This window comes from Heptranchias perlo, chromosome 8 (assembly GCF_035084215.1).
Source record: "Heptranchias perlo isolate sHepPer1 chromosome 8, sHepPer1.hap1, whole genome shotgun sequence".
Lineage (NCBI taxonomy): Eukaryota > Metazoa > Chordata > Chondrichthyes > Hexanchiformes > Hexanchidae > Heptranchias > Heptranchias perlo.
In genome coordinates, this window is record NC_090332.1 from 22,831,628 (window position 1) to 22,851,849 (window position 20,222).

The following is a 20,222-nucleotide window of genomic DNA, read 5'->3' on the forward strand; positions in this document are numbered from 1 at the left end:
ACCTCGAGCCAGGCCTTCGTGGTGGGAGAGGCAGGTCACTTCCTCCCGTCTGCCGGGTGGAAGATCTCCCTCCTCCTCCTCCTCCTCACCCCATTCAGTAAGACCTGGAGTGAGGTATCATTAAACCTGGGAGTAGCCTTCGCCCCGAGCTGCTCCATGCTGTAATTTTGTCTATTTTCTGCAGCATCAGTCAGTGGAGGACTGCCCCTTTAAATAGGACTCCTCCAGCTGACAGCCTATGATGCGGGTGCGCAGTCCGCCCGCTGCGCAGCTTTCCAGCGCGAAACCCGGAAGCCAAGGAAAGTGGCTTCAATTTACTTACGATTGCGTGCCAAACCCACCGATTTCACTGGGCGCGTCCCCGCTGCCAACCCACCTCCCTCCTAATATTGGGTCCAAAGAGTCTGCAAAGGGATATAGTGGGCAAGAAGGTGGCAGATGGAGTATAATGTGGGGAAATGTGAGGTTATTCACTTTGGTAGGAAGACTAGAAAACAGAATATTTTTTAAATGGTAAGCAACTATTAAATGTTGGTGTTCAGAGAGATTTGGGTGTCCTCATACAAGAAACAAAGAAAGTTAGCATGCAGGTACGGCAAGCAATTAAGAAGGCAAATGGCTTGTTGGCCTTTACTACAAGGGGGTTGGAGTACAAGAGTAAGGAAGTCTTGCTAGAATTGTACAGGGCTTTGGTGAGACCACACCTGGAGTACTGTGTACAGTTTTGGTCTCCTTATCTAAGGAAGGATATACTTGCTTTGGAGGCAGTACAAGATTCTGAGGGGGCTTGACAGGGTAGATGCTGAGAGGTTGTTTCCCTTGGCTGGAAAGCCTAGAGCTAGGGGGCTTAGTCTCAGGATAAGGGGTTGGCCGTTTAAGACTGAGATGAGGAGCAATTTCTTCACTCGGAGGGTTGTGAATCTTTGGAATTCTCTACCCCAGAGGGCTGTGGATGCTGAGTCGTTGAGAATATTCAAGGCTGAGATAGATAGATTTTTGGACTGTAGGGGAATGAAGGGATATGGGGATCGGGCAGGAAAGTGGAGTTGAGGCTGAAGATCAGCCGTGATCTTATCAAATGGCAGAGGAGTCTCGAGGGGCCATACGGCCTACTCTTGCTCCTATTTCTTATGTTCTTATGTTTCCATTTAGAGTTGGCTACAGTCCTAGTCTCTCGCATTTACAAAGATGCACACATAAATAGTTTATTTTCTCTACTCTCTTGTTTTATTGTATGAAATTAAGGACTCTCTGATGTTATTCAAATATTTAGTCATATGTAATACTGGTCATTTCAGTGAGCTGTTGATACAAGTATTTCAGAAGTGTTAAGGCTGTTTTAGATTAATGTAGTTCAATTGACTCCTGACACCTACGTTCCGCACAGTCAGTGGTACTATCAAATGTAAACTTACTGACCTTTGTTCAGCTGACAGCAACAGAGCCCAACATTTTCCTGTGTCTACAGATTTACTTGCCACAATTGGCCTTCTAAACACTAAACTGGTGCTTGTGTCATGATGTAAGAAATTGCATAATTCCACAAACATGTGCGATGCATCTCAGCAGGCTCCAAATCTATTCTTATCCCACACTATTGATTTTTAAAAAAATAAAATCTATACTATTCTGGAGCTCCTTTTTTCTATCGGCCAAATTGGAAAACAGAGGCAGAGGATGGTATAAGCTTAGGAGAATAATTTATAGAATTCGGTTTGGCCTCTTTCTCCCAAAACCCAAGCTAAATAAAAAAGTGCCTTTTCAGTGACCAAACTGCAACCAGCATTTGTGATGTACTTTTGCACTGATTTGATTAAAAATCACAGAAAGCAACTGGAGATCATAAGAACAGATTCTATACATCACTAGCTTTTTTTTATTCATTCTTGGGATGTGTGCATCACTGGCGAGGCCAGCATTTATTACCCATCCCTAATTGCCCTTGAGAAGGTGGTGGTGAGCAGCCTTCTGGAAACGCTGCAGTCCGTGTGGTGAAGGTTCTCCCACAGTGCTGTTAGGAAGGGAGTTCAATTAACATTGGGATTGTGTTGCAAAATGAAAATGGTAATTTTTCAGAGTATGACACCTGATTTCAGTAAGTGATATTGGAGCTCACCAAATGTCTCTAAAAAGCTTTTGACCCAGTTCTGTGCTGACCTTTGCTTCCTGATATTGGTAGGCAGTAGTTTCCATTATAGAGCCTGCTGACATCTTTTAGTGCAAAATCGTGAAAAGATTTAGTCTTACACTTACCAGGTTTCTGCCAATCACAAGTGTAGTTTTAAACTAAGTTTACGATTAATAAACATTGGGGCACAAGTTACAGCCTAAGGCAGATCTTATGACTTGGAAACATGCCTTGTGGTATTGACCTTTTTCTGCCCAGTTGCCTAGTGCAAAATCACATGTATAGATTAGTTTACAACCCTTCCAAGAGTACTGCACACTAATAGTTAATTCTTCAGCCCCTCAATCCCGTTTATTCCTCCCCCATCCTCCCTTGGTGCTAACATTTCTATGTATACAATTATAGAACACAACTATGCAAATTAGCTGTGTTTTTCTCCTAAAGTTGATGTATATTTGCTTTCGTTCATTTGAAATATTCCTTCCCCCATTAAAATGGTTATACTGTACAGTTTTTTAAAATCTCCTTCTCCCCTTTCTCCTTCACATTGCCTTTAAGTTTCCTTTCAAATATTTAATCATGTTTTACTGTGTTTTAAAAATAAAATATACAGGGTTTTTTTGGGCTAGGTGAAACCTTTGTGTACAAACTGTGATGGTTTAACATTTGTTTTACCAGAATTGCAGCACTGATGGGATACTGTCCAGAAGAACTGCTTGGACGTTCTGTTTATGAGTTTTACCATGCACTGGATTCAGATCACATGATTAAAAGTCACCAAAACCGTAAGTGGTGCATCAAAAGGACTTGTAACTTAATGTGGTAGGACATATAGAAAGTTAGTTAATTACAAGGCTATTTTAAAAACACGATGTGGAGATGCCGGTGATGGACTGGGGTGGACAAATGTAAGGAATCTTACAACACCAGGTTATAGTCCAATAATTTTATTTTAAAATCACAAGCTTTCGGAGATTATCCCCTTCGTCAGGTGAATGAGTGAAAGGTTCTCAAATCGCATATCTTATATTAGGCTGGGACACCATCACACCAATCAAAAGGTGTCGTTGGTGTTCAAACAGGCCAGTCACGGAGAACAGTACGTCCCAGTACACTGAATATACATTGTGTCAATTGCACAGACAGAGAGAAAGAGACCCAAATGGCAGAGAGAGAGTATTAAAAACAGATAACTTTTTTTCTCCTTTTGCTGGTGGGGTTACATGTAGCGTGACATGAACCCAAGATCCCGGTTGAGGCCGTCCTCATGGGTGCGGAACTTGGCTATCAACTTCTGCTTGACGATTTTGCGTTGTCGTGTGTCTCGAAGGCCGCCTTGGAGAATGCTTACCCGAAGATCGGTGGCTGAATGTCCTTGACTGCTAAAGTGTTCCCCGACTGGGAGGGAACGCTCCTGTCTGGCGATTGTTGCGCGGGGTCCATTCATCCGTTGTCGCAGTGTCTGCATGGCCTCGCCAATGTACCATGCTCCGGGGCATCATACGTTGCAGGAAAGGATGCCCCGGAGCATGGTACATTGGCGAGACCATGCAGAAACTGCGACAACGGATGAACGGACACCTCGCAACAATCACCAGACAGGAGCGTTCCCTCCCAGTCGGGGAACACTTTAGCAGTCAAGGACATTCAGCCACCGATCTTCGGGTAAGCGTTCTCCAAGGCGGCCTTCGAGACACACGACAACGCAAAATCGTCAAGCAGAAGTTGATAGCCAAGTTCCGCACCCATGAGGACGGCCTCAACCGGGATCTTGAGTTCATGTCACGCTACACGTAACCCCACCAGCAAAAGGAGAAAAAAAAAGTTATCTGTTTTTAATACTCTCTGCCATTTGGGTCTCTTTATCTCTGTCTGTGTAATTGACACAATGTATATTCAGTGTACTGGGACGTACTGTTCTCCATGACTGGCCTGTTTGAACACCAACGACACCTTTTGATTGGTGTGATGGTGTCCCAGCCTAATATAAGATATGCGATTTGAGAACCTTTCACTCATTCACCTGACGAAGGGGATAATCTCCGAAAGCTTGTGATTTTAAAATAAAATTGTTGGACTATAACCTGGTGTTGTAAGATTCCTTACATTTTAAAAACACAACATTAAAAGGCTGTGTTATTGTTTGTTAGATCTTCAAATCTTGGTTCAAATCATTTTGTGATTTTTTTTTGTTGCCCCCAATAATAAGTTTACGAAACATGCTGGTGGTACATTAGTATGATTACATAAGTATGTCTAAATTACTTAAGGAAACAGCTTCCAAGCGTGCTTCAACTTTCATTCCTCCATGCAAGAAATAAAAGTGTTTATAAAGAACCCAAAGGAATTCCCAAGGCTGCCAAGGCAAAATATTTACAAAATAATTAATAATAAATATTAAAGGTGCATCAGGGTATAACACTAATAAGATTCTTGAACAGTTTTCTTTTTCTCCACACATGTTCTCTCTGAGCCAAGAGTGTGTCTCCAGTCCTCTGCTGATGCTGCTTTTCCTCCAGCTAAGAGAAGGCATGTTGCAGCAACTTGTCAGCACCTGTCCCTCATATTTTCCCTCCCTCCATGGACAGGAGCCAACCAGAGGCCCAAGGTCTCCAAGCCGTGACATGGCTAAGATCAGGATCTCACCAACGTAGAAGGGAAAATAGAAGCTCCATCCCTCCAGTCTGTGGTGATGTGGCTTGCTGCTCTGATACACTGTGCCACAGTGATGCCTTCAGATGTTTAAAGTAATAGTCAGAACTACCCAAGAGCATTTAGAAGACACAAAGATCACAGTTGCAGACTTTTCTCATTTCCAAAAATAAACTTATGTAACTTCTTGCTAAAGGCACACTCTAAATACTCTCTCTTTGGCTAAGTCCTAATCTTTCAACACCTTGTTGCAATTTTTGTACTTTTCTGATTAGCTTAAAAGAAAATGCTGCAGGGAAAATATATATAGGTTTTGGTGTTTTAAAATAAAGGGTGGGTGTTAAAAGCTGCAGTACTTAGATAGCAAATCCTAGCCCTCTAATTAGATAATGGAACTGAAGGTTGCAATTACCCTTGTTTTGAGACTGATAACTCACACCTTTATTGCTAGACTAGTCAAGGAGAAAAGCTCCCCCTGCAGGATTAGTAGAGGGTAGGTGTGTAAACCAGAAAGAAATTACATTAAAAGGGAAAGATGGCAAGACTTTGAATTAGAGAATAAAAAGATTACTGGGGAGAAAGGAAAAGAGAAATTCAACACATAAGAATATAAGAGATAGGAGTAGGCCATTTGGCCCTTCGAGCCTGCTGTGCCATTCAATGAGATCATGGCTGATCTGATTCTGGCCTCAACTCCACTTTCCTGCCTGTTCCCCATATCCTTTGACTCCCTTGCTGATCAAAAATTTGTCTAACTCAGCTTTGAATATATTCAATGACTCAGCCTCGACCACTCTTTGGGCCAAAGAATTCCAAAGGTTCAAAACCCTCTTAGAGAAGAAATTTCTCCTCATCTCCATCTTAAATAGGCGATCCCTTGTTCTGAGACTATGTGCCCTAGTTCTAGATTCCCCCATGAGAGGAAACATTCTCTCAGCATTTACCCTGTCAAGGCCCCTCAGAATCTTATATGTTTTAATAAGATATCCTCTCATTCTTCTAAACTCCAGTGAGTATAGGCCCAACTTGCTCAATCTTTCCTCATAAGAAAACCCTTCCATACCCAGAATCAACCTAGTGAACCTTCACTGAACTGCCTCCAATGCAAGTATATCCTTCCTTAAATAAGGGGAACAAAACTGTACACAGTACTCTAGGTGTGGTCTCACCAACACTCTGTACAGTTGTAGCAAGACTTTCCTACTTTTATACTCCATACCCCTTGAAATAAAGGTCAATATTTCATTTGCTTTCCCAATTACCTGCTGCACCTGTATGCTAACTTTTTGTGTTTCATGTATGAGGACAACCAAATCCCTCTGTACCACAGCATTCTGTAGTCTTTCTCCATTTATATATTTTACTTTTTTATTCTTCCTACCAAAGTGGATGACTTCACATTTTCCCATATTATACTCCATCTGCCAAATTTTTGCCCACTCGTTTAACCTATCTATATCCCTTTGCAGACACTGTGTGTCCTCCTCGCAACTTACTTTTCCACCTATCTTTATATCATCAGCAAATTTGGCCACAGTACACTCGCTTCCTTCATCCAAGTTATTGATATAGATTGTAAATAGTTGAGACCCCAGCACTGACCACTATGGCACACTAGTAACAGATTGCCATCCTGAAAATGACTCCTTTATCCCGACTCTCAGTTTTCTGTTAGTTAGCCAATCCTCTATCCATGCTAATATATTACCCCCAACACCATGAGCTCTTACCTTGTGCAGTAACCTTTTATGTGGCACATTATCAAATGCCTTTTGGAAATCTAAATACAATACATCTACTGGTTCCCCTTTATCCATTCTGCTCGTTCTTTCCTCAAAGAACTCTAATAAATTTGTCAAACACGATTTCCCTTTCATAAAACAATGTTGACTCTCCTTGATTTTATTTTGAGTCTCTAAATGTCCTGCTACTACTTCCTTAATAATCGATTCCAGCATTTTCCCAATGACAGATGTTAGGCTAATTGGCCTAAGGTTACCTGCTTTCTGTCTCCCTCCTTTCTTGAATAGGGGCGTTACATTTGCGGTTTTCCAATCCGCTGGGACCTTTCCAGAATTTAGTGAATTTTGGAAGATTACAGCCAATGCATCCACTATCTCTGTAGCCACTTCTTTTAAGACCCTGAGATGCAAGCCATCGGGTCCAGGGGACTTGTCAGGCTGCAGGCCCATTAGTTTGCCTAGTACTTTTTCTCTAGTGATAGTGATTGTTTTTAAATCCTCCATCCCCTTTGCCCCTTGATTATCTACTATTATTGGTATGCTTTTAGTGTCTTCTACTGAGAAGAGAGATACAAAGGGCAGCATTTTAGCACCCGCTATCGGGTGCGTTCCTGGCAGGGGGGCCCCGAAAATCGTGAAATCCCGGAGAGGGACCGGAGCCCGCCTCGAACCCGCACACTTCCGGGTTCCCCGCTGACGCGCCGGCGTGCGCGTGCAGCCCCCGCTGGTGGGAATCCCGCAGGCAATTAAAGCCAGCGGGGTGCCACTTGAAAGTATTTATTTGGCTTGTTCAGGTCATTAACTGACCTGATTAAGGGATTATGTGAGGAGGGGTGGGATTTTAAAGCAACCTGGGACTGCTTCCCACACTGGGGGAAACACTCCCAGTTCAAATGGACCTGTTGCAGCCATCAGCCTGTGGCAGCTGCAAAGGTCCATTTGACAGATGGGGGGGAGGGGGGGAAGAGACCCTCACTCATTGCAGGAGGCCACTCTGTCACTTGGGACAAAGTTTGGCCTCCACCACCCTCCTCCTGACAATCAAAGTCACCAACTTGCACACTTACCCCAGTGTCCAGACACATGTACCTACCTTGCGGACCCCCTCAGATGTACATCTTCCGGATGGGGGCTGCCATAGCTGCAGTCATGACCTCCTCGGAGGGCGAACAGCATCACCAGCCTCGCCATCCACGCCGTCCACCTCTGACACGTGGAGCTCCACAACAGAGTACTGTGACACATCCACCTGCACAGCAGGAGGGAGGGCTACCGCAGAGAGAGATGCGTCGCAGAGGGCACTACCCTCGCCACAGGGTCCACAGACCGAGGCTCAGCTTTCTGGACCTCTTTGAGCAGCAGTGCACATGGAGGCTCAGAGTCACTCGACATGTAGTTGTAGACATCTGCAGCCTCCTTCATGCCAAGCTGCTCCTGGCTGGCCCGAACACCATCTTCTTACCTGTCGCTGTCAAAGTCACCACTGCCCTCAACAACCTCTCCTCCGCATGCTTCCAGGGTGCAACCGGGGACATCGCCGACGTCTCTCAGCCGTCTGCACAAAAGAGCCCTGCAAATACACCTACACCCACTCTGCAGTGACACAATGGGTGGCATCAGTTGTGGGTCTTCATAGTGATCCTCAGGAAAGGGCATTATTGCACAGACCAGACAAGATTCGCGAAGACATGGCAGTAGTGGTGCCAATATAATATGTGATATGAGTTGGTCAGAAATTCAATATAAGTAACAACCATGACAAACCCTCAAGCACCCTTGTGCATCCCCTTCATGCTCACGACACGTTTGCCTTATGCTGCCTACTGCACATATGTGATGCATGCCCTGTGGCTGCAGCACAGGTAGTTGCAGGTTGAGTGAGGCTGGCCGTGAAAGAGATGCATGAGAGGGTGAGTACGAGATAGAGCCATGAGATTGTATGAGGATTGGGTTGAGTGGTAGTGGCGGGATGAGTACTGGCGAGGTGAGTAGGTGCAGGTACGATGAGGATGAGGTTTGAGTGGATATGAGGGGTGATGTGACAGAGTAGTGTTGGCAGTGCAGAAGGAGATGTGGGTTGGGGGCGGTGATGTGGCAGACGGAGTGTAGGGGAAAGAGTAAGTGTACTCACTTTGGCTGACCTACTGAGGTGATTGGAGCGCCTCCTGCACTGTATGCAGGTGGGCGATATGTTGGTGGTGCTGGTGACCTCCTCTGCCACCTCGAGCCAGGCCTTCCTGGTGGCAGAGGCAGGCCGCTTCCTCCCGCCCGTCGGGAGGAAGATCTCTGTCCTCCCCCTCCTCCTCACCCCATGTATTGATACCTGGAGTGAGGCATCATTAAACTGGGAGCAGCCTTCCCCCTGGGCTGCTCCATGCTGTAATTTTTTCTGTTTGTTGCAGCATCTGTCAGTGGAGGACTGCCCCTTTAAATAGAGCTCCTCCAGCTGACAGATCTTACTGCACATGCGCAGTCCGCCCGACGCGCAGATCAACAGTGGGGAACCCGGAAGACCAGGTAAGTGGATCCAATTAGTGGATTGTATGCTACAATCGCGCGGGGAGCTGACTAATTTCACCGGGCGCAGGATAGCCCCCCCGCCAAGAACCCACAGCCCTGCTAACATCGGGCCCAAAATACATGTTGAATGCCTCTGCCATTTCCTTGTTTTTCATTATTATTTCTCCAGTCTCATCCTCTAAGGGACCGATACTTACTTTAGCTACTCTCTTCCTTTTTATATACTTGTAAAAGCTCTTACTGTCAGTTTTTTTATTTCTTGCTAGTTTACTCTCAATCTATTTTCTCCCTCTTTATTATTTTTTTAGCCCTCCTTTGCTGGTTTCTAAAGTTTTCCCAATCTTCGGGCTTACCTCAAGTCTTTGCCACATTGTAAGCCTTTTCTTTAACTTGATACCATCCTTAACTTCCATAGTTGGCCATGGTTGGTACACCCTTCTCGTGGAGTCTTTCCTCTTTACTGGGATATATTTTTGCTGAGAGTCATAAAATATCTTTTTAAATGTCTGCCACTACTTAGCCACCATCATACCTTCTAATCTGTTTTCCCAGTCCACTTTAGCCAACTCTGTCCTCATGCCATTGTAATTGCCCTTATTTAGGTTTAATACAGTAGTTTCAGATCCAAGATCCTCACTCTCAAACTGGATGTGAAATTCTATCATATTATGATCACCGTTTCCTAAGGTCATTAATTAATCTTGTCTCATTACCAGATCCAAAATGGCCTGTTCCCTGGTTGGTTCCACAACGTACTGTTCTAAGAAACAATTCTGAATATACTTTATGAACTCATCCTCAGGTTTACCTTTGCCAATTTGATTTGTCCAATCTATATGAAAGTTAAAATCGCCTATGATTATTGCATTACCTTTTTTACAAGCCCCAATTATTTCTTGATTTATATTTTGCCCTACAGTGTAGCTACTGTTAGGGGCCCTATAGACTACTCCCGCCTGTGACTTCTTACCCTTGCTATTTCTTACCTCCACCCAAATTGATTCGACATCTTGATCTTCTGAACCAAGATAATTTCTCACCATTATACCAATTTCACCCTTTATTAACAGAGCTACCCCACCACCTTTACCTTTCTTCCTATCCTTCCGAAATGTCAGATACCCCTGAATATTCAGTTCCCAACCTTGGTCACCTTGCAACCACATCTCTGTAATGGCAACGAGATCATACCCATTTGTTTCTATTTGTGCCATCAATTCATCCATCTTATTACGAATGCTATGAGCATTCAGATAAAGAACCTTTAATTTTGTCTTTTTACCATTTTTTCCTACTCTGACCCCATTTGGTGGTGCACTCTTATGTTTGTTCGCTCTGTCCCTTCCTGTCACACTCTGGTTATCATTACCCCTATCTCTTCCCTGTACTACTTCCTTGTCCTTTCTCTTCAACATTCTAAATTTCCCCCACCTGAACCCTCCCCCCCACCCCCAATTTAGTTTAAAGCCCCATCTACAGCCCTAGTTATTCAATTCACCAGAACACAGGTCCCAGCATGGCTCAGGTGAAGCCCTTTCTGACGGAATAGCTCTCTCTTTCCTCAATACTGGTGCCAGTGCCCCATGAATCAAAACCCACTTCTCCCACACCAATCTTTGAGCCATGCATTCATGTCTCTGATCTTATTTACCCTATGCCAATTTGCTTGTGGCTCAGGTAATAATCCAGAGATTATTATCTTTGTGGTTCTGCTTTTTAATTTAGTCCCTAGCTGCTCATACTCTCTCAGCAGAACCTCTTTCTTAGTCTTACCTATGTCGTTGGTACTTGTGTGGACCACAAAAACTGGATCCTCCCCCTCCCACTCCAAGTTCCTCTCCAGCCAGGAGGAGATGTCCTTAACCCTGGCACCGGGTAGGCAACACAGCCTTCGGGGTTCATGCTCTTGGCTGCAGAGAACAGTATCTACCCCCGTAACTATACTGTCGCCTACTACTACCACCTTCCTTTTTACTCCCCCCACTTGAATGGCCTCCTGTACCATGGTGCCGTGGTCAGTTTGCTCATCCTCCCTGCAGTCCTTGCTCTTGTCCACACAGCATGCAAGAACCTCGTAACTGTTAGACAAGTGCAAGGGCTGAGACTCCTGCAGTGCTACCACCTGGGTCCCCGTACCTGCCTCACTTGCAGTCACAATCTCCTGTCCCGGACCACGGGCCAAATCTAAATTATTTAGTCTAAGGGGTGTGACTGCCTCCTGGGACAAAGTGTCCAGGTAACTTTCTCCCTGATGTATCGCGAAGTCTGCAGCTTGGACTCCAGCTCCTCAACTCTGAGCCGAAGTTCCTTGAGCTGCAGGCACTTACTGCAGATGTGGTCGCCCCGGTCAAGAGTGTCCAGTAGCTCCCACATGTTGCAGCTGCAACAGATCTCCTGCCCTGCCATAGCTATAGTATTTATTTAATTAATTACATCACTGTCAATTAAATTAATTATAATTTTGATCTAAGTACGAACCTTGTTTAATTTATTTAATTAAGTTTAGTTAATTAGTTAATTATAAATTTAGTTATATGCTCTACGGTTTTACTGTAACTTAGCCAACAGTCCTAAGAAAAAAAATACTCACCACCAATCACCCTGTGATGTCACTCTTTGATTTTTATCAGAACGTGGTCAGTCCGCTCTCGCTCTGCCCTGTTTTTAATCCCTGCTCCACTCTCACTGTTTCCCGCCACTCTGGTGAACTCTCGCTCTGCTCTGTGTTTATCCCTGCTCTGCTCTCACTGTTTTCTGCCGCTCTGGTGAACTCTCACTCTCACTCTGTGCTGTTTTTAAACCCCGCTCCATTCTCACTGTTTCCCACTGCTCTGGTGAACTCTCACTCTCACTCTGTGCTGTTTTTAATCCCCGCTCCACTCTCACTGTTTCCCACCGCTCTGGTGAACTCTCGCTCTGTGCTGTTTTTATCCCCGCTCAGCTCTCACTGTTTCCCGCCACTCTGGTGAACTCTCATTCTGTGCTGTTTTTAAGCCCCGCTCCACTCTCACTGTTTCCCACCACTCTGGTGAACTCTCACTCTGTGCTGTTTTTAATCCCCGCTCCACTCTCACTGTTTCCCACCACTCTGGTGAACTCTCACTCTGTGCTTTTTTTTGCCCGCTCCACTCTCACTGTTTCCCGCCGCTCTGGTGAACTCTCACTTTGTGCTTTTTTTTGCCCGCTCCACTCTCACTGTTTCCCGCCGCTCTGGTGAACTCTCACTCTCACTGTGCCCTGTTTTTAATCCCCGCTCCGCTCTCACTATTTCCCACCACTCTGGTGAACTCTGACTCTGTGCTTTTTTTTGCCCGCTCCCGCTCTCTGTTTCCTGCTCTGGTGAACTCTCGCTCTGTGCTGTTTTTATCCCCGCTCAGCTCTCACTGTTTCCCACCGCTCAGACAATGACAAAAACAAATATTTCAAAACAGTCAGATTGATTGACACAATTTCTGTATAGTAAACTTTGATTTTCTTTACTTAAAACAAAAATGCAATACAATAATCTAACCATGGTGCAAGTTCCAGTAAGAACATTGTGTGAGTGTATCAAAAGAAAACCTGCTTAAAACAGTAACCTGTCCAAAGCACAGTTTACAGTAGAACAGTCATCAAGGGTTTATGCCTCTCCTCTTCCTCTGAGAAGTACCCTTGGGTGCATGTTGAATTCGCTTCAGCTAAAGACTTCTTCACATATATCACTCTTTTGTTAACCCATAAGCAGGAACTTTTGGATGATGCAGGTAAGGATTGCTCGTGGACAATTTTCTTTCTTGTCTCCTCCCCGCTCTCTCTCACTCTCCCTCCCCAAAACAACCTGATTGAAAACTTATCACCCTATGGAAAGGCACCCTGTGAATGCCCATCAAGAGATGTTATTTTATCCATTGAAAGGACAATCGAGCCGGGTGTAAAATGGGTGGCTGACTCGCTGTCGTCTGTTTCCTGCCTGACAGGAACAGTTCAAATTCACCCCATAGGTTCGGTTTATTAGAGTGTCAGGTGGTCCAATAGGCCATCTAAATACTTTTTAAAATCCAGCAAAACAGTGCACTGCAGTTGTACTCTTTGCAGTGTCAAACCCGAGCAGTGTGAGCTTGCCTCTAAAGTGGTCTCACAATGCTGTTCTCTGAAGCTAGATCGATATCAGGTTTTTCCTATCCCTTGGTGTTACTGAGGAAATCGCTTCGCAGCAAAAGAAATGTCAGTTTAATTGTACCGTTAGTTTTTCATTTTTGTAACATGGAAGCCTAAATCCTTGGCTTCATTTCTTTAAAAACAATTTTTTATTGAATCACCGTTACAGTTCCATCGTGAACTTGAAGTAGGCAGGTTTTGCAGATTATGTCTAAGCCTCTGTGTGCTTTAATTATGAAACTTTCAATATCTTAAGCAAATTGAATCAATTTAATCAGGAGCTTAGTATTACAGTAAGCATTTCTGATATGAAAATCTGTGCGGCTTATTTAGAAATCAGAAATCAAAGTATTGCCCAATCAGATTATTTGATCTTCACATGCCTATTGCCAGGTTAAGGTGTACCAGGACACAATAATTACCTAAAAGCAATGCAATGACAAATAAAAAGCAGCACCGTGAAACCCCATTTCTAAAGGTCAATATTCCATAGCTCAAACTGAATCCTCATTTGTCTACCAACACTACAATGACAGTTTTGTTACAGGGAAAACATACACACAGGGGAGTGGGAAGAAAAGTAAACAAAGAATGCAACGGGCCAAAAAAATCCTTCAAGAACATAAGAAAATTTAAAAAGAAAGGATCATTTGGCTCATCAAGCTTATTCCATTTACAGTCCATGCATGGACCCCCTCACCATCTGAGCTCTCTATACTTTCTTCCTAACCCCCATGAGAATTAAACAGATGTATTTGTATCTCTTTAGCCCTCAATTCTCACTGGATACATATGCTGAACAAATACTGTTACTTCAATGTAAATGTTTGGAGTGCTGCCACTCAAAATCTTACACAGAAAAAACACAATGGCCAAGAAATTCCTTGCCGTCTCATTTCTGGCGAAGTAATGGTGGCAGAGGGGGAGCAGCTCTGAGGAATTTCTCAGCCAATGAACTACGCTTCTGGTGCAAGCAGATTAAAATATCAACCCAAATAGAATCATAGTTGGTAGTTGAACTTCAGTATTTTTGTTGGAATACTGTACATTTAGAAAAAACAAACGCTCCATAAATAATGAAACTGTTACATTTATTAAAAGTACAATTGAACCATTGACCATTAAATCGTTTTTTTTAAACTACAAAAATGGAGGAATTGTGGGAGCAAAAGTATATATAGCTCCCTCAAAGGAGGGACATCACCTAGGCCTCCAATCTTATTTACTACTAATGCAGATAAACTGTACATACATAGAATTATAGAAAGATTACAGCACAGATGGAGGCCATTCAGCCTATCGAGTCCGTGCCAGCTCTCTGCAAGAGCAATCCAGCTAGTCCCACTCCCCCGCCCTATCCCCGTAGCCCTGCAAATTTTTTCTTTTCAAGTACTTATCCAGTTCCCTTTTGAAGGCCATGATTGAATCTGCCTCCACCACCCCCATGGGCAGTGCATCCCAGATCCTAACCACGCGTTGTGTAAAAAAGTTTTTCCTCATGTCACCTTTGGTTCTTTTGCCAATCACCTTAAATCTATGTCCTCTGGTTCTTGACCCTTCTGCCAATGGGAACAGTTTCTCTCTATCTACTCTGTCTAGACCCTTCATGATTTTCAATACCTCTATCAAATCTCCTCGCAACCGTCTCTGTTCCAAAGAGAACAACCCCAGCTTCTCCAGTCTATCCACGTAACTAAAGTCCCTCATCCCTGGAATCATTTTAGTAAATCTCTTCTGCACCCTCTCTAAGGCCTTCACATCTTTCCTAAAGTGCAGTGCCCAGAATTGGACACAATACTGTAGTTGTGGCCGAACCAGTGTTTTATAAAGGTTCAACATGACTTCCATACTTTTGTACTCTATGCTTCTATTTATAAAGCCCAGGATCCCGTATGCTTTTTTAACCGCTTCTCAACCTGCCCTGTCACCTTCAGTGATTTGTGCACACATAACCCCAGATCTCTCTGTTCTTGTACCCCTTTTAGAATTGTGGCCTCTAGTTTATATTGCCTCTCCTTGTTCTTCCTACCGAAATGTATCACTTCGCATTTTTCTGCGTTAAATTTCATCTGCCACGTGTCCGCCCGTACCACCAGCCTGTCTATATCCTCTTGAAGTCTATCACTATCACTGTTTACTACCCTTCCAAGTTTTGTGTCATCTGCAAAGTTGGAAATTGTGCCTTGTACACCCAAGTCCAACTCATTAATATATATCAAGAAAAATAGCGGGCCCAGTACCGATCCCTAGGGAACACCACTGTACACCTTCCTTCAGTCCGAAAAACAACCGTTCACCACTACTCTCTGCTTCCTGTCCCTTAGCCAATTCTGTATCCATGTTGCTGCTGCCCCCTTTATTCCATGGGCCGCAATCTTGATGATAAGCCGACCATGCGGCACTTTATCAAACGACTTTTGAAAGTCCATATACACCACATCAACTGCATTGCCCTCATCTACCCTCTCTATTACCTTATTAAAAAACTTTATCAGGTTAGTAAAACACGATTTGCCTTTAACAAATCCGTGCTGGCTTTCCCTAATCAATCAGCACTCGTCCAAGTGACTGTTAATTCTGTCCCAGATTATCGTTTCTAAAAGTTTCCCCACCACTGAGGTTAAACTGACTGGCCTACAGTTGCTGGATTTATCCTTACACCCTTATTTGAACAAGGGTGTAACTTTTGCGATTCTCCAGTCCTCCGGCACCACCCCCGTATCTACGGATGTTTGGAAGATTATGGCCAGTACCTCCACAATTTCCATCCTTACTTCCCTCAGCAACCTGGGATGCATCCCATCTGGACCGGGTGACTTATCTACTTTAAGTACAGCTAGCCTTTTGGTACCTCTTCTTTATCAATTTTTAGTCCATCTAGTATCTCCTTTATGATCCCTAATCGGCCCCTACCCCTCCTCTTACTACCCGTTTACTGTTTACATGCCTGTAGAAGACTTTTGGATTCCGTTTTATGTTGGCCGCCAGTCTCTCTTTCTCTTTGCCCCTCTTATTTCCTTTTTCACTTCCCCTCTGAACTTTCTATATTCTGCCTGGTTCTGCCTTGTGTTGTCAACCTGACATCTGTCATACGCCCCTTTTTTCTGTATCATCTTACTCTCTATCTCTTTTGTCATCCAGGAGCTCTGGCTTTAGTTGCCCTACCTTTCTGCCTCATGGGAATGTGCCTAGACTCTATCCGAACCATCTCCTCTTTAAAGGCCGGCCACTGTTCAGTTACAGTTTTGCCTGCCAATCTTTGATTCCAATTTACCCGGGCCAGATCTGTTCTCATCCCATTGAAATTGGCCCTCCTCCAATTGAGTATTTTTACTTTAGAGTGGTCTGTGTCCCTTTCCATAGCTATTTTAAACCTTATGATACTATGATCACTGCTCCCTAAATGCTCCCCCACTGACACTTGCTCCACTTGGCCCACCTCATTCCCTAGAACCAAGTCCAGCAATGCCTCCTTCCTCATTGGGCTGGAAACGTACTGGTTAAGAAAGTTATCCTGAACACAGGATAACTAATAATAAGTAATATTATTACGTTACTTGCCACTTATCAGCCTAAGCCTGGATGTTGTCCAGGCCTTGCTGCATGCAGACGCAAGCTGCATCATTATCTGAGGGGTTGCAAATTTCTGACCTTATGATGGAGGGAAGGTCATTGATGAAGCAGCTGAAGAAGGTTGGGCCTAACACTGCCCTAAGGAACTCCTGCAGCAATGTCCTGGGGCTGAGATGATTGGCCTCCAACAACCACTACCATCTTCCTTTGTGTTAGGTATGACTCCAGCCACTGGAGAGTTTTCCCCGATTCCCACTGACTTCAATTTTACTATGGCTCCTTGATGCCACATTCGGTCAAATGCTGCCTTGAAGTCAAGGACAGTCACTCTCCCCTCACCTCTGGAATTCAGCTCTTTTGTCTTTGTTTGGACCAAGGCTGTAATGAGGTCTGGAGCCGAGTGGTCCTGGCAGAACCCAAACTGAGCATCAGTGAGCAGGTTATTGGTGAGTAAGTGCTGCTTGGTAGCACTGTCGACGACACCGTCCATCTCTTTGCTGATGATTGAGAATAGACTGATGGGGTGGTAATTGGCCGGATTGGATTTGTCCTGCTTTTTCTGAACAGGACATACCTGGGCAATTTTCCACTTTGTTGGGTAGATGCCAGTGTTGTAGCTGTACTGGAACAGCTTGGCTAGAGGCGCAACTAATTCTGGAGTACAAGTCTTCAGCACTACAGGCGGGATGTTGTCGGGGCCCATAGCCTTTGCTGTATCAAGTGCACTCAACTGTTTCTTGATATCACGTGAGTGAATCGAATTGGCTGAAGATTGGCTTCTGTGATGGTGGGGATCTCGGGAGGAGGCCGAGATGGATCATCCACTCCGCACTTCTGGCTGAAGATGGTTGCAAATGCTTCAGCCTTGTCTTTTGCACTCACCTGCTGGGATCTGCCATCATTAAGATGTTCACGGAACCTCCTCCTTCCGTTAGTGACAGGTGGTTTCAAATTATTACCTTCGACCAGCAGTAGCAAAAGTTTTGAAACCACACTCTCCCAGGTTCCCATTGTGTAACTGTATTCCTGTAAACAGTGGCCAATCTGTCCTCAAATAATATATTTAGGAATTCATTCATACCACAGGAAATGTGCAACAGACAATATCCTTCAAGATATGGCACCCTTTAGCTTCATTGGGGTTGGGCCGTGAAACCTATTCCTAAGGCTTTACTGATAGAAATTTTCTGTTGGTCATTAGGAAATGTGCAAAAGCACAGTTATATTGTATGCCCCCAACAATCTCTTCCATTTGCTATCACCTGGTAATATAAAGGCTGCAATGAGTGTAAGTAAAAAAATTGTAGGACTAGCCTTGTAGGTTTAGCAGTGATGCTGTTTATCTCTCAGAGGTTCAGGCAGTTGAATCCTAATTTTAGCTAATATTTCATCTTATCCTAATTGGCTTTGATAGTTTCCAGCAGGTTCATAAGATGGTCACTAGAGGAAGAAGGAAGAAATGGCAGGGCCAGACCCACCCACAGGAACACACCTCTTGTTGGCCAGTGAACATCACTGACAAAGGCCAAAGAGGGATTCATGTTTCTAACTTTCCTATCTTCTTAGATGAATAATAATGATTGATGATTAGTGGGGGGGGGGGGTGTTGTAGAACATCAAAATACAGATGAAGGGAGAGAAAAATGGGGAAGAAATAGGAAAACAGTAATAAGTGAAATTATGTAAATTACTATGGAATGACTTTTAAACCCTATATGATGGATATAATTAATCTTTGTAACTTTAATTTATTCAGTTATCACCATTAGAGATCCATGTTCTTCAACTAACTCCCAATGACTGTAATCTCAAACCCTCTTTCTTTTAACCATACACTTCCCCCTTTGATACCTAATTACATTTCCTGTTATACAAAGCTTTTAGCTTCGACCATAATAGTGGCAAATCTTTGAAGTTTCAACAATGACAAAATTTAAAAAATCTATTCTCTGAAGTTGACAAAAGGTGCAATCCAATTTCTGTTCCTCCTCTATCCTTTGTGTCTAATGTAAGGTTCCCATAAGCAACTGTTTTGTAGGTCAGTAGAGGGTGAACAGAGTGATCAGCAGTGTAGTTTAGCTTCCACATGGCAGTACTTGCGTAATCACTGGCCTATCAGATTGGCAGGTATTCTTCTGGTGACATTGTGCTATTTAAAACAAGATTACAGCAATAACAAGGCCTTCTGGAAAACAAGTAACTGGAGCATGGCACACATTGAGATTTTATTGATTGTGGCCAATGCAATTATCCTTTCAAAACACAATGATAACCACCAGATTAAAGCAGGCTACCAAAAATCATATTGGATCAAAGTACAGTTTAGACTACAAAGTAACAGGTTCAGAAATACAGCAGTACTTTTGTGATTTGAGTTAAGTGCAGAGAAAATTTGAGAAAATTTATCATTCATAAATGCTGAGTGTAATTTTTCTAGTGTTTTTAATCTTAAGTGTTTTTAAGTTGTATAAGAGGCTGGAAAATATATTTTAATAAGAAAATGTATAAATGTGACAGAACACAGTGAAGTGTAGACATATATCTATTCAGAGCACGAACAAAAAATAGGATACAACATTTCTTAGGAACAGAATAAAGATATTTTTGCTATTGTCAATGCTATATAATCAAAGGATAATATATGATGTGTTGCATTCCATCATCTATGCTGCATATGATTTGTTTATGGCAATAATCAGTACTTTTTGTTTGGCATTTGAAAAAATAAATTGTTATTTGCAGGAGTGAGGTCTTTTCATTTTTTGTATTTTTGTTTTAAAAAAGTGTGCACAAAAGGTCAAGCAGTTACTGGCCAGTACCGGATGCTTGCAAAACGTGGTGGATATGTGTGGGTAGAGACCCAAGGGACAGTCATTTACAACAGTCGTAACTCTCAGCCACAGTGCATTGTCTGCGTCAACTATGTATTGAGGTAAGTCTGCATTATTATACAATTGATTTCAGTGCCTGGAAACTAATCACAGGATTTCTGTCCTAAAATGATCCTATTTCGATATCTATGAGTTTGCTTTTGTTCTCGGGATGTGGGTGACATTGGTGAGCACGCATTTATTGCAAAGCACTACTTGCCTGAGAAGGTGGTAATGGGCCTTCTCAGTCCTTGTGATAAAGTATAATTTTGTAGAAGGAATTCACAAAGATTCTTGAAGGAAGGGCAACAAGCAATTTAAACAAAAATGTCAGGCTATAACAAGAGTCCAGGAACTTATCCCAGCCATTTTTGCATTAGAATCAATCAAAAATATAAATACAAAATACAGAATGGCTCCTGGTTGCACCTACATATGAGTATGTTTTCTCTTCACTGAATACAGTTTGAATTTATCAGAGTACTGAAAGCCATATTATCAGCCAGTATGTATATTTAACAGCTATTGAACACAGGTGTGGTACTAATATTTAAAGATGACTATGTTGGAAGGGCTATAATTATACATTAGAAGAAACAT

The 20,222-nt window shown here is 43.3% G+C and overlaps 1 protein-coding gene across 2 annotated transcripts in view; it reads left to right on the forward strand.

Moving 5' to 3' along the window:
• Positions 1–20,222, forward strand: part of epas1b (endothelial PAS domain protein 1b) — a 159,796-nt gene that overhangs the window by 116,709 nt on the left and 22,865 nt on the right. For both annotated transcript variants that reach the window (XM_067988790.1, XM_067988788.1), the window contains exons 7-8: positions 2,807–2,913; positions 19,537–19,684. In XM_067988790.1, coding sequence (XP_067844891.1) covers positions 2,807–2,913; positions 19,537–19,684 — 255 coding nt within the window. The remainder of the gene's footprint in view (positions 1–2,806; positions 2,914–19,536; positions 19,685–20,222) is intronic.